Below are 13,574 nucleotides of genomic sequence, written 5' to 3' on the forward strand. Positions count from 1 at the left end.
TATGTATTAGTGTTGGGCACTTGTGAGTTCAAAACCACACACATAAAGGATACCAAACAAAACCTCAATTGTTTTTGGGAAAAAAAAAATCTCATTTATTAATATAAACTTCACAATCTTACTCCTTAATTTCCCTCATAAATATCAATTATTCAACGGAAATAAAAGAGTTGTTACTCAAGCAGAATTCTTTGTGGGTTGCCTAACTTATCAAGTGCGGAACGAGAAGGAGCTTTCTAACAAGACATATGGTTCTTTAGTTGCCATAATTTCTCTCTCCAGCTTTCCTGGATTGGACTATGCAGCAGAAAAAGTCGTACTTTAATTAGCATAGCATAGTGTGAATAATCCTTTGTGTTTCCGAAAACGCGTTCTATAGAGATTAATTATAATTATAATTTACCCATTAAGTCTTTTTGTACCCTTTTTTTTCCCTTTTAAATTGGAACAAGAAGATGATTTCGAGTTAGAATAATTTATTTTAAAAGCATCTAATAACAAATGACGAACGCCAAAGAGAAAAAAAAGATTAATCAATAAAACCCTTCCCATGTACATCCAAAATCAAAATCAGTACCCTTTGTTATGCTCTCTTAAGTCTTATCCATCACAATTCAAAGAGATTGAAACAAGAGTAAGAAATTTGAAAACAAAATTCAAAATCCAAGATGGTCCACTCATAACTAACTAGTGCCTCGCCCTTTAGCGAGATGCCACGTTTTAGCAAATCAGTTGATAAGCTTTTGGTTTTGAGAGTAAATTGGGGAGCTTTCATTTGCCGCCGCAGCACCAAGACACTGCTGCATCTTTCTACTCTTTTAACCACCATCCGGTGACTCACCTGCCCACCCATTGAAAACGACACCGCTTTTAAATAAATGTATCTGTCTTTCCCAAATATTGGGTCTAAGGTTGGTGGAGAGCCGGTCGCTCGTTCTCCACATGAAGCAAGAAAAATTAACTCTCCATTAATTAGTTAATTAGCCCTAACCTATTGCTGCCTTCACAATTATGCCATTTAACTTAGTTACAAGATCATAAAAATTTTTTTACTAGAGTTTATAAATGCAATGTAGTTTGTTCTAATGCCGGCATAGAATTTTTGAATTATTGACATTAATAAAAATAAATAAAATCATCTTGTATCTCCATCGAACTTCTCAAATGTTTTGATTAAGAAGAAAATTAACGGTGTTAAAACATTTTAAATTGACTTGCTAGGCATCCAGAAACAAGATAACAGTAAGGTACAATCATTTTCATAAAAGAAAACATCACTTACAAATTTTAAAAAAAAAATTAAAATTTTTGTCTGATTATAATTTAATAACAATTAAGTTGTAATCCTGAGTGACAAAATTTTCCAAGTGTTGGAAAAATCTAAGCCTTAGCTTTGCGGTGGTAGTGGTTGGACAAGCAACATTCTCTAAATCCCACTATCAGTCATATGCGTGTGGACCTTTGTAAAAGATGAAATGAATATATAAAAGCCGATCTCTTATATCTTTTTTTTTTTAAATTTCTTTATTGGTTATTTTTCACTTTTATCATATAAAGTCGTTTTTTAGAAATTAATGAGTTCATTGTATAGTTTTAAGCATGCGATGTAAACACAATGCAGCAACTTCAATTCCCGCCCAAAATTGTAGATTGATAATGGAGCAAGAATTCAGTCACTGTGTTGTGGGCTCCCATGCCTTTTTTGACAATTTTGTTTGCATGAAAATTATTTAAATATCTTATCGATTGGTGTTGGTCAAATAAGGGCAGTGAATTTAATGGAGTGTGATTCAATTTGATCATGAAAGACTTCCAACATGATATATATGAATCAATATAGTTTCAGTTCCGAAGAGACCTCATGGTTAAATATGGGTAAGATTGTGGGTTATATACTTGAATTTTTTTTTAGGTTTAATTACAGGGACTTTTGATTTGGTAGAGTGGTTTTTAAGAAGTTTTTTTAGACTAATCACTCGAGTTTGAATTTTAAAAGAGATTGAGACTAAAATTTAATTTAGACTTTACCTACCCTCTTGTTATTTAAATAAAAAAGAAAAAAGAAAAAGGAGAAGGAGTTTAAATTCCTTTTTAAGATATGTAAGGAAAATCTTACTAACAAAGATAAAAAGTAAAAATATTTGTCGCATGTAACGATGAAAATTGAAGCACCGTAGACTAATCTAGATAAGCTAGTCGAATGATATGTGAAACAAATTAACCTGACTCATACGAGTCATTTCACATGCCATGAAAGATGCAATAAAGATGATTTTATTTACTTTGCATGGGAAGTCCAGCTGGGAAAGCAATGATGGAGAATGTATGTAGCGATTTCCTTAAATGTTTGCTAGCAATCTAATTTTATGAACCGCCCACATGATCAACGATGCATTAATTTATAGAGACATTTATTAAATTTTAAAAGAAATCTGCATGCATATTAAATATGTAAAATGATGGTCTTAGAAAATTCTTTTTTATAGATTCTCTTGCGTGAAATATAGACTAAAGAAAGAGAGTTTTAAAGTAAAAGGAGGGGGGGGGGGGGGAATTAAAGCACAGTTTTTGCATGAGGGAAATTGCATGTTATGTTTTTGCATGAGAGGAATTGAATTAGAAAGGAGCATACGGCTCTAGAGGATGAGGAGTGCAATTTACAGCCGCCGGTTCAAGTGATCATTTGAGATTTGAGTGATTCTTTTAACAACCATGGCTTGAAACTAAAATCAAAGGTGGAATCGTAAATTTCACTCATAATGAAGTGTACATCGATTAGACGGCAGTGGTACTTTGAGCATTAACTCATTTAGTCATCGGTCATCGGTCTTTTGTAGCTTCAATTCTTCTAATAAATTCATGATGAGAGTAGCTTGCAATCTATTTGAATGCCATTTATATCATTCACCTGTGAAAAAAGAAAAAAAAGAGAAAAAAGTAGTGCTCTAGCGTGACCACCTTTAATATTACATTACAAATTTACTGCTATTGTTACAATTAGAAATTCATTGATACTCATTATTTGTTTACTTGTTGATGCATTTCCGATATTGATTTCTAAAACGTACTGAATCTAATTCTAAAAATTTAAAAGCCAATCAATTTCTACCGAAATATACATGGGGGTTCGAACAAAAGCGTTAGATGTTTTAAAACACTTGATAATTACGTTTTCCGAAAGTATTTTTGAGTATATTTATAGTTTGAAGTACTTTGCTTCATGATATTTCATAGTCAAGGTTAGTGTTATCAAATAGAAATGAAAGTTCTATTGCCATGGTCGTCAAGGCAAAGCACCCCAATCGATAGCCAAATTTGTGACATCAAAATTAAGATGATAGCTAACATTCTTGAAACTTGACCAAGAACTTTCAAAAACGATTATCGCCGCCAGGATTAATAGCACTAACCTAAGTTGTAAACCAAATAAATGTGCATGCACAGGTGGCCAAAAGTAAGGCTCTAGAAACACATTAAACAAATAAAAAAGGAAGAAGAAAATGGAGTACCAATTGACCAAATTTTCAACTGGGAGACTGGAAAATCAAGCATATACATACTCTTAGAAGAATTTCGAGGCAATAAGATAAGGGCTAAAAAGGGCAAAAAATTAAGAGAATGACTGTAGTACAAGGTTGTTTTGGTTGGACACCCCCACATCCCTTTCCATTAAAAGTTTTAATTTTTAAAGCTTTTCTTTGTTGATCCCTCTAAAATTTCCTTTCATATTCCCAAACTCATGATACAACATACGTTATTGTAAAACTCGTAGTGTCAATAGCAGATATAATAGGTTTTTCAACAAAAAATTTACAAAAAATTTGAAGGCATTGTTCCTGAAAATTATTACCAAGTTGCCAATCTTCCAGTAACTTCAGTTAATCTGTTTCTAATTTTTCTTAGCGCTACTTAAAAGTCCACACGGTGTTTGGCAGAAAATGTATTTGTTACAAAGTTAGTTTCCCACTGAGCCCGCTAGCAATAGAAGAAAGAAAACGAACAAGCAATGACTCCAGCTAAGAATGAACCCAAATGCCATCACGAAGAAAGTCTCTTACTCGTTTTCTGTGGATGGATGGATGATTGATGATGTTGCTGACAGGGGAAAGTTGCACAGGAGATGGAGGATTGGAATTTGGAACCCACACGTCCGTTTGTGTGTGTCACAGCCCACCTCCATCCATACGGAATCAAAGAGAAATTGTGCATACTTGATTTACTTTTTTTGGCTTATGGGGTACAGCAGCACTACAGCTATGTGACTCTGTCTACGAATTGGAAAACAAATAAATGATGTGAGTTTCCTCACAAGATAAAGAGCCAAAGATTCCAACCTTTCCAGGTCTTGAATCAAATAAACGTTTTTTTCCGTTTTCTTGATCCAGGAGTTTTCTTCTACTACACGGGGGGGCCAAAGAATGACAGCATCGCATTTAAAACATAACCGAGGAGACTCTACTAATCTACTTTGAAGAAACACTTACACGATTCTGAAGGAATATTCTTCAAAACTATCCTTGCTATTTTTTTTTTAATACTGATATACATAACTATTATTGATATTAAATCAGAGATTACAATTGTTATTTACAATCCTATATTCTTATTATACAATTGTGAGATTACAATTAGTATTTACAATCATATTACACAATTGAGATCCCTCCTGTCGTGTACATTGATCTTCTGAAGTATTGCCTAAATTTTCCAACACTTTCTATTATTCGAAGGCTGTTTACTCAATTCAAATTTCATAAGAAAGAAAATTGTTTCGACTTAATTATTTCATTATTAAAGAAGAACTGAAACTAACTCTCATAATACTTTTACGGAGACTCAAACTCAAACCCTTACTCTCACGTATTGTGAGTGCAAGAATTGTCTCACTAGGCCAAAGGCCATTGGTTAACTATCCCTGTTATGTTAATTGGGGTGGTTCAGAACAATGAAACAGACAAAAGCAATACGGTCACTTCAAAGTCCTCAATTGATTCCGTAGCTAGTTGGGTTAGGTTCGGCTTGACTACTTTCTTTATAAAATATGATGTTATTTTTCAAAAGAGTTTCGTTTTCGTAGTAGAATAAGTCTTATGTACTTCCAAATAATTTAGACTACGTGCTTCATTTAAATAATTCTATGTAAGATTTTTTTGTTCAAGCTTAGAACATTCCCTACTAATTATCTAAAGAAAATGCCGAGTCTTTCCCGCTAGTAACAAAATTCAATAAGAACGCTATTGACAGTCTATAAAGCCAGCAACTTCTTCAGCTGGCCATACCCACAACTTTCTTGAATCTATAGAACTATTATGCTTAGAAGATTCAAATTACAGCAGAAGCAAATTCCAAAAAGAAATCAGCGGCAGAAAAGTAAACATGACTCCAATTTTCTAACAAGTGGGATGGATCACTTGCCATGAATTGGAAATTAGCAAATGCACAAGTTCAAGACTTTGAAATAGACGTCTAAATATAGAAGCTACAAAGTGTACAGTGGCTTATAGGGTGTGCCAACGACATTAAAAGAAAGACATGATCATTCAACATCACAGAAAGAAAAACATTAGTTTCTCCCCGTGCTTCAAAAAATTGAAACACAAATGACTGTATCAAAAAGTGGGAATGTAATTACAAGAAAGAAACCAGATAAAGCTGATTTCATTTCCTTTGTTTACATAAAATAAATACACCATGTTGCGGAGCGACTCAACTAAAACATGAGTCCGAGTCTTTCCCACTAGTAACAAAATTCAATAAGAACGCTATTGACAGTCTATAAAGCCAGCAACTTCTTCAGCTGGCCATACCCACAACTTTCTTGAATCTATAGAACTATTATGCTTAGAAGATTCAAATTACAGCAGAAGCAAATTCCAAAAAGAAATCAGCGGCAGAAAAGTAAACATGACTCCAATTTTCTAACAAGTGGGATGGATCACTTGCCATGAATTGGAAATTAGCAAATGCACAAGTTCAAGACTTTGAAATAGACGTCTAAATATAGAAGCTACAAAGTGTACAGTGGCTTATAGGGTGTGCCAACGACATTAAAAGAAAGACATGATCATTCAACATCACAGAAAGAAAAACATTAGTTTCTCCCCGTGCTTCAAAAAATTGAAACACAAATGACTGAATATCAAAAAGTGGGAATGTAATTACAAGAAAGAAACCAGATAAAGCTGATTTCATTTCCTTTGTGTACATAAAATAAATACACCATGTTGCGGAGCGACTCAACTAAAACATGATTCCCGTTGCATGAAAACATACCATAATAAGATTAATCAATGATTATTGTTTCAGCATACTATACAGTACATTACTCAATGCTCAAAAATGCCCTACATTGCATTCTTCATAATCTGATTAAGCTCACATACAAAAAGATAGAGAAGCAAAACAACTTAAGAGAGCTTGTTCTGGAAAAGGACGGTGAACACATTAGAAGAACAATAAAATGGCTAAGAAACAAAGTACAGCTACTCACCAGCAATCCCTACTCAATCATAAAGAGGTTGAGACTGATTGCAAATTTTCACTACTCCCTGATGCTGTCTCAACATCAAAGAAGTCCTGAAGTGCAGTCATTGTAACAGTATTAGATTTCAAACTCCTTATTGCCTCTGCATTCGCCAAAGCTCCAGAAACTGTTGTTATGACAGGAACCTTGTAAGCAAGGCCCCTCCTCCTCAGCTTCAACCCGTCAATCTGATCAATTGAATCACCAGAGCTTGTGATCACCATCATCTGTATCTGCCCATTAGCAACCATATCACCAGCATGTGGCCGGCCTTCATGCATCTTCAGCACTCTTTCCACAGCAATACCTTTTAATTCAAGAAAGTGAGCTGTCCCAGAAGTTGAAACAATCTTGAATCCTATATCTAAGAATGCCTTTGCAATTCTCTCAAGATGGGGCTTTGTCAAGTCATTTAAGCTGAGGAACACAGTGCCTGAAAGTGGTAGCTTCTGCCCTGCAGCAATTTGAGCCTTGGCAAATGCAATAGGGAAGGACATGTCTATACCCATCACCTCCCCAGTGCTTCTCATCTCAGGCCCTAACAGCACATCACAGCCTTGGAACTTCTCAAAGGGCAGAACTGCTTCCTTAACAGACACATGCTTGGGGATCACCTCTTTTGTGAAACCTAAATCGTTAAGTGACTTCCCCGACATAACAAGAGCAGCATATTTGGCCAATGGGTGCCCAATTGCTTTTGACACAAATGGGACGGTACGGGAAGCACGGGGATTTGCCTCAAGCAAGTAAACATCCCCAGATGTTGTAATTGCATACTGACAATTCATGAGTCCACACACATTCAATCTCTTCGCCAATTTGATAGTCCACGTGCTTATGGTGTCCAAGCAAGAGGATGAAATAGTTTTAGTGGGAATCATACAAGCTGAGTCCCCAGAATGGACCCCAGCCTGCTCAATGTGCTCCATTATTCCCCCAATCACCACATTACCACATGAGTCAGCAAGTGCGTCTACATCAATTTCAATAGCATCAGACAAATATTTATCGATCAATACAGGACGCTCTGGGTCTACCTCGACAGCATTTTCCAAGTAAGTCACAAGCGTTTCGTCAGTATATACAATCTCCATTGCCCGTCCACCAAGCACATAAGAAGGCCGGACGACGACTGGGTAACCTATCTCTTTTGCAATGGCAAGAGCATCAGCTTCACTCTTGGCAATACCTCCTTTTGGCTGTTCAATACTTAACTCCTTAATGATGGCATTAAACCTCTCTCTATCTTCGGCAGCATCTATGGAGTCTGGTGATGTACCCCAAATGCGAACGAGGCCATCCCCGCTGGCAGATGGCAGCCTGTGTTCATCCAAGTATTGATGGATGGGAAGAGAGAGCTTCAGGGGTGTTTGACCACCAAACTGTACAATTATACCTTCTGGTCGTTCCAAATCAATAACGTTAAGCACATCTTCAACTGTAAGGGGTTCAAAGTAGAGGCGATCACTTGTGTCATAATCAGTCGATACAGTTTCAGGATTTGAGTTCATCATGATTGTCTCATATCCAGCACTCTGCAGATGCCAAAAAGTAATAATAATAATTAAGAAAAAAGGGATAAGAAAGTAGGAAATGATAGGCGAGGGGTCAATCTGTAACAACGACGCAAAGAAAAGGGTTTCTTTGCAGATGTGCAACAAAATCGTAAAATGCCAACTTTCAATTTAGTTTTATATCAATAAATCAGTTTAGTAAGAGTTGATGATCCAAAATTACTCTAGATAGACAGAAATAGGTCTCATCACAAACTTGGCACAAAGAGATCGAATTAAAAAAATCATTAGAGGAAGAGCAGATTTAGATAATCTTTAATTTGATCTTCCATGCATTAAACAATTATCCTTCCATCTACCATATCATGTTCGTTTAAGTAAGATAACTGCTTTTATCAACATTCTGCAAATACTAGTATGTAAAATGAAAGAATTGAGTTTCAAGGTAAGTAAGTTATTGTGATGTCTAGATCATCAGTCTTAGCTTCTATAAACAAATGGTATATAATAGAAATGCAACTCCATCAGTTTTGTATTGTTAAAACAAGCATGGATATGTTCTTTTTACCATTATTTCTATGCAAAGATGAAAGAGAAAAAGCAAATGCAGATAAACCTGAAGGGAAAAGGACGTGTGGCAACAACAGTAGTCAAACTCAATCCCCTGACCAATACGGTTTGGTCCTCCACCTAATATCAAAACCTTCTTCTTTTGGGTCGGGGCTGATTCGCACTCAAAATCATAGGATGAATACATATAAGGAGTATTGGCCTCAAACTCTGCAGCACAAGTATCTACCCGCTTGTATGATGGAATAACTCCCAGAGATAGCCGTTTCTCCCGGACCTCTTTCTCTGTCGACTTAGTTGCAAAGGCTATCTGCTTATCGCTGAAACCTCGTCTTTTTACTTCATAAAAGTCATCCTTAGTCATATTAGACACGCTTTGAGTAAGAAGAAATTGTTCCACATCTATCAGCTCTTTAAACTGAGTGAGAAACCATTTGTCGATGAAACTCAGCTCATGGATCTCATCTACTTTCATTCCCTTCTTCATTGCAGCATATATGGCCTGCATGCGATCAGGGTTAGGGACTCGAAGACTGTATTTGAGTTGCTCCCAATCCCAGTCAAGTTCCTTCACATTAGAGCAACCCCATCCAGAGAAGCCACATTCCAGGGATCGAAGTGCCTTCTGAAAGGATTCTTGGAAGGTGCGGCCTAGGGCCATGGCTTCACCAACAGATTTCATTTGGGTCGTCAATAACGGCTCAGACCCAGGAAATTTCTCAAATGCAAATCGAGGTATCTGCATGGTTAATGTAAAATCAAGTATCAGCTGATGTAGCCAATAAACCAATACACATGTTCATGAGGAACAATTATATGTGCACGAGGTTTCAAACTAGAATTATGTGTTGTTATAAATGTACATTAAACTGTACAATAAGATATTGAGATTATATAGCTCAGAAGAGGCAGGGATCTCAGTGGATGCACCATAGGTGGTTGTTCACTAGTGATTCTTTTGCAAAATTATCACGCTTGCCACCAACATATCCCACATTTGTTCTGAAAATGCTAGGTAAAAACAGGGATAATGAAGTGTTAACCATCATCCCAAAGGATAATTTAAGCGAGATTGACCAGTGAACTAACCACAACATCTGTTAAAACAAAAAGTGCTTTTGAAAGTACTGTCAACACACACTTAGTGACTTGGACTAAAAAGTGACAACCAAGCTAATTTGACTTAAAAAAATAACAGTGAAAATATTAACAATCGAACAAAAGAGAAGCAAATAAGTTACTAACCTTAGTCACAACATAATCAATAGAAGGTTCAAAACTAGCAGGTGTTTTCTTGGTAATATCATTCGGAATCTGATCCAAAGAATATCCCACCGACAACTTAGCAGCCATTTTCGCAATAGGAAATCCTGTAGCCTTAGACGCCAAAGCAGAGGACCTCGACACCCTAGGATTCATCTCGATAACCATTACCTCCCCATCAACAGGATTCACCGCAAACTGTACATTAGACCCTCCACATTCCACACCAATCTCCCTAATTATAGCTATTGAATAATCCCTCAGCCTCTGGTACTCCTTATCTGTCAAAGTCTGTGCAGGTGCCACAGTGATGGAATCCCCTGTGTGCACGCCCATAGGATCAACATTCTCAATCGAACAAATGATCACCACATTGTCAGCTAAGTCACGCATAACTTCAAGCTCATACTCTTTCCAACCCAACAAGGATTTCTCCACCAACACTTGTGAAGTCAAACTAGCAGCTAACCCCGCCTTACAAATGGCTTCAAACTCCTCCTTGTTATAAGCAATGCCGCCTCCGGTGCCACCCAACGTAAAAGCGGGGCGTATTATTAACGGAAACTCCCCAATTTCATTAGCAATTGAAATACACTCATCTAAAGTATTACCAATTCCAGACGGCGGCGTCTTGACACCAATAGTTTTCATAGCTTGTTTGAACAAATCTCGGTCTTCAGCTTTCTTAATAGCATCAAGCTTCGCTCCAATCAATTCAACACCGTATTTCTCAAGAGCACCGCTTTCAGCCAAAGCCACCGCAAGATTCAAAGCGGTCTGCCCACCCATTGTAGGCAACAAAGCATCGGGCCGCTCCTTTTCGAGCACTTGCTCGACCAATTCCGGCGTCATGGGGGTAATGTAGGTGCGGTCCGCCAGTCCCGGGTCCGTCATAATAGTCGCCGGGTTAGAATTTATCAGAATGACTTCGTATCCTTCTTCTTTCAATGCCTTACAAGCCTGAGTCCCGGAGTAATCAAACTCGCAAGCTTGGCCAATCACGATGGGCCCCGCACCGAGAATCAAAATCTTCCTCAAGTCGGTTCTTTTCCCGAGCTTTTGATCTTTACTACTCGCCGCTCCATTGCTCAACTCAGCGCTCGAATCTATTTTCGCCGAGCTGGCACGAACGCGTGACCTCGAGTAGCGAGTGAGCTGCGGAGGCCATGAACGTAGGCTCAAAGAACCTGTTTTTTTGTTGGAGTAGAGAAATGACCGAAAATCAATGTGTCTGGTTAAAGGAAATGAAGGCTTTTGGGCTAAAAACGACGACGGAGAGAGATTTTTACAATGATTCAAGCAATAGCTCATCTTTTTTTCCCCCACCTTTTTACTTCGTTTTAGTTTTCTTATTTGCTTTTTTTGAGCGAATCACATGCACTGGAGAATTTTAGGTGAGGGTTTCTGTTTTGGGGAAGAATTAGGGCTTCTGGGAATCCAAGAGGGACACTGGGGATGTTCTTGTCTGCTGAGGATATTCGTTTGGTATGCTGACTGTAAAGGGCAAACGTGCAATGGCATCAATAATACTCCACTGAGAGTTTAGGGTTTTTGCTACTTAGATTGCACCGCTGTGACGTCGGACTAGACCCTACCCGTTTGCCCGCAAACGGATTCGATTCATGGGCCGTTCACGGGTCAAACCTAAATGTAGTACCCGGAATTAGGTCTAGGGGCTACGGCCGGTGGGCAATCTAGTAAGAGTACTGATATAATCATATAATAATGATATATAAACCCCTTAATTCATCTCAACGGCCCCCATTTTTTATATAATTCATACCCCACTAAAAAAATAAAAATACTTTTTTTTAAAAAAATTACTTTACACTTTCAAGCATCACATCAATCCATCATTAGTGGCAGAGGGTATATAAGATTAGGGAGTATTATGGTACCGGTAGAGTTTTAAAAAATTTTGGAGTTTCCAAATAAAATATGAAAAATTAATGTAAAAGATCTATATGAGTATGCACACAATTGATATATAAACTTTATGGAAAATGCTATTTTTTCTGGGTCAAACCCCGAATTAGTTCAAAACGGCGTCATTTTGACTTTTTTTTTTCTTTTTGGTTGCATGAAACGTATTCGTTTCATCTAGTAAAAATAAAATAAACTAAAGCATTTTCCTAAGGCAGAGAAACGAAGACGCTATGCAGAGAAACAACTACTCTTAGCTCTTCCTCTTTGATTTTTCAGCAGCTATTAATATTTTCTGACATAAGACTAAGTTTCTTGCTCAGTTTTCTGTAATGGCAAAATGGAAAATGAAAGAACAAAACCAAAAGCTTTTAGATAACATAATTGGCATACCCCTTCTGGATCTATAATTGCCAAAGACTGGCAACCAGAAATTAAAACTTCTAACCAACCATTACCAAATCAGACACAACATGATCAGGTCTACATGTCATTAACTTCCTCTTCTTCATCCTTATAATAATCCTCTTCAGCTGTAGCATCTTGGTACTGCTGATACTCAGAAACCAAATCATTCATATTGCTCTCTGCCTCAGTGAACTCCATCTCATCCATACCTTCGCCGATGTACCAATGAAGGAAAGCCTTCCTCCTAAACATAGTTGTGAACTGCTTGCTCACACGCCTGAACATCTCCTGAATTGAAGTCGAGTTTCCAATAAATGTTGATGTCATTTTCAGGCCAGTTGGAAGGATATCACAAACGAAGAGGAGGGGAAGACGAAAACAAAGAGGACAAAACGAATGGCAAATTTCCCTGGTGAAACGAAGAGGGGAAGATGAAACAAAGAGGAGAAGACAAAAACGAAGAACGAATAGGAGAGCTTTTGCTAGGGTGAAACGGTAGCGTTTCAAATAGAAAAGGAAACAACGTCGTTTTGCTTTAGTTTTCGGGATTTGACCCAGGGCAAATAGCAGAACTCAAACTTTATATATTGGATAATAAAGTTATTTTGCAGTTCCTCTAAAACTCACACTAAATAATAAATTTCCAAAAATTGAAATCTACACAACCAATACCCTAAATTTCCAACCATCTCACCACAACAAAGATGAGAACACTATTAAAAATTAATCAATATTTCGAAAGAAAAAAATTAGCCCCCAAAATTTTTGGCTCCGCTCTGCCCCTGACCGTCACCAAAATATCATTTCTAGTGTACCATCACCACGAACATATCTTCGTTGCCACCAAATCCATCGTCACCGTCAACATCACTTGATCACTTGAGTAGATCATAAAAAATACTAACCTTGAAGATTTGCAAGACTGGGGTTCAAGATCCTTCAAGACTGTTTACCAAGGGAAGTGGGGAGGCGCTAGTGTTGCAATTAAACGAATTAACGACAGATGCTTAGCTGGAAAACCTTCAGAAGAACAACAAATGGTTCGCGTCTTTTTATTTAACTTCAAAACCTCCAAATTATTTTTGGAAAATTTATGAAAATAACCATAAAACTTTTGCTATTTTCACAATTAACCCTCTTAATTTTTTTCTATCAATATTAGTCAAACACACGCTTTTCTCCCTAAATTACCCTTATTTACAAACCAAAAGTAACTTTTTTTCTCCTCTTTCGTCAAACCAAAGGCAGCTTTCCACTCTTGAATCATCAACCAACGGCGATGGCAAAAGGCAACGATAAAAGTGAAATCCGATCATAATCTATCCGGATCCAACACTAATCGGTATCACATAGTGGTATGAGTTATTTTCTAA

General features: G+C 37.2%; 1 protein-coding gene across 1 annotated transcript; it reads right to left on the bottom strand.

Moving 5' to 3' along the window:
- Positions 1-6,257: 6,257 nt before the first annotated feature.
- LOC102623589 (carbamoyl-phosphate synthase large chain, chloroplastic) lies at positions 6,258-11,417 on the bottom strand. The gene is made up of 3 exons (XM_006488108.4): positions 9,853-11,417; positions 8,654-9,346; positions 6,258-8,058 (listed from the first exon to the last, which is right to left on the bottom strand). Exons 1-3 carry the CDS (start codon positions 11,179-11,181, stop codon positions 6,508-6,510), a joined length of 3,573 nt encoding a protein of 1,190 aa, XP_006488171.1. The 5' UTR covers positions 11,182-11,417; the 3' UTR covers positions 6,258-6,507.
- Between the last annotated feature and the right edge of the window lie 2,157 nt (positions 11,418-13,574).

Source organism: Citrus sinensis, chromosome 8, assembly GCF_022201045.2.
Source record: "Citrus sinensis cultivar Valencia sweet orange chromosome 8, DVS_A1.0, whole genome shotgun sequence".
In the NCBI taxonomy this organism is placed as follows: Eukaryota; Viridiplantae; Streptophyta; class Magnoliopsida; order Sapindales; family Rutaceae; genus Citrus; species Citrus sinensis.

Excerpts from the sequence above, each read along its gene's own strand:
- LOC102623589 (XM_006488108.4), bottom strand. The coding sequence starts at position 11,181 with ATGAGCTATTGCTTGAATCATTGTAAAAATCTCTCTCCGTCGTCGTTT. Across the intron at positions 9,347-9,852 it reads TTGATTATGTTGTGACTAAG|ATACCTCGATTTGCATTTGA; the intron begins GTTAGTAACTTA and ends TTAACCATGCAG. Across the intron at positions 8,059-8,653 it reads ACACGTCCTTTTCCCTTCAG|AGTGCTGGATATGAGACAAT; the intron begins GTTTATCTGCAT and ends TGGCATCTGCAG.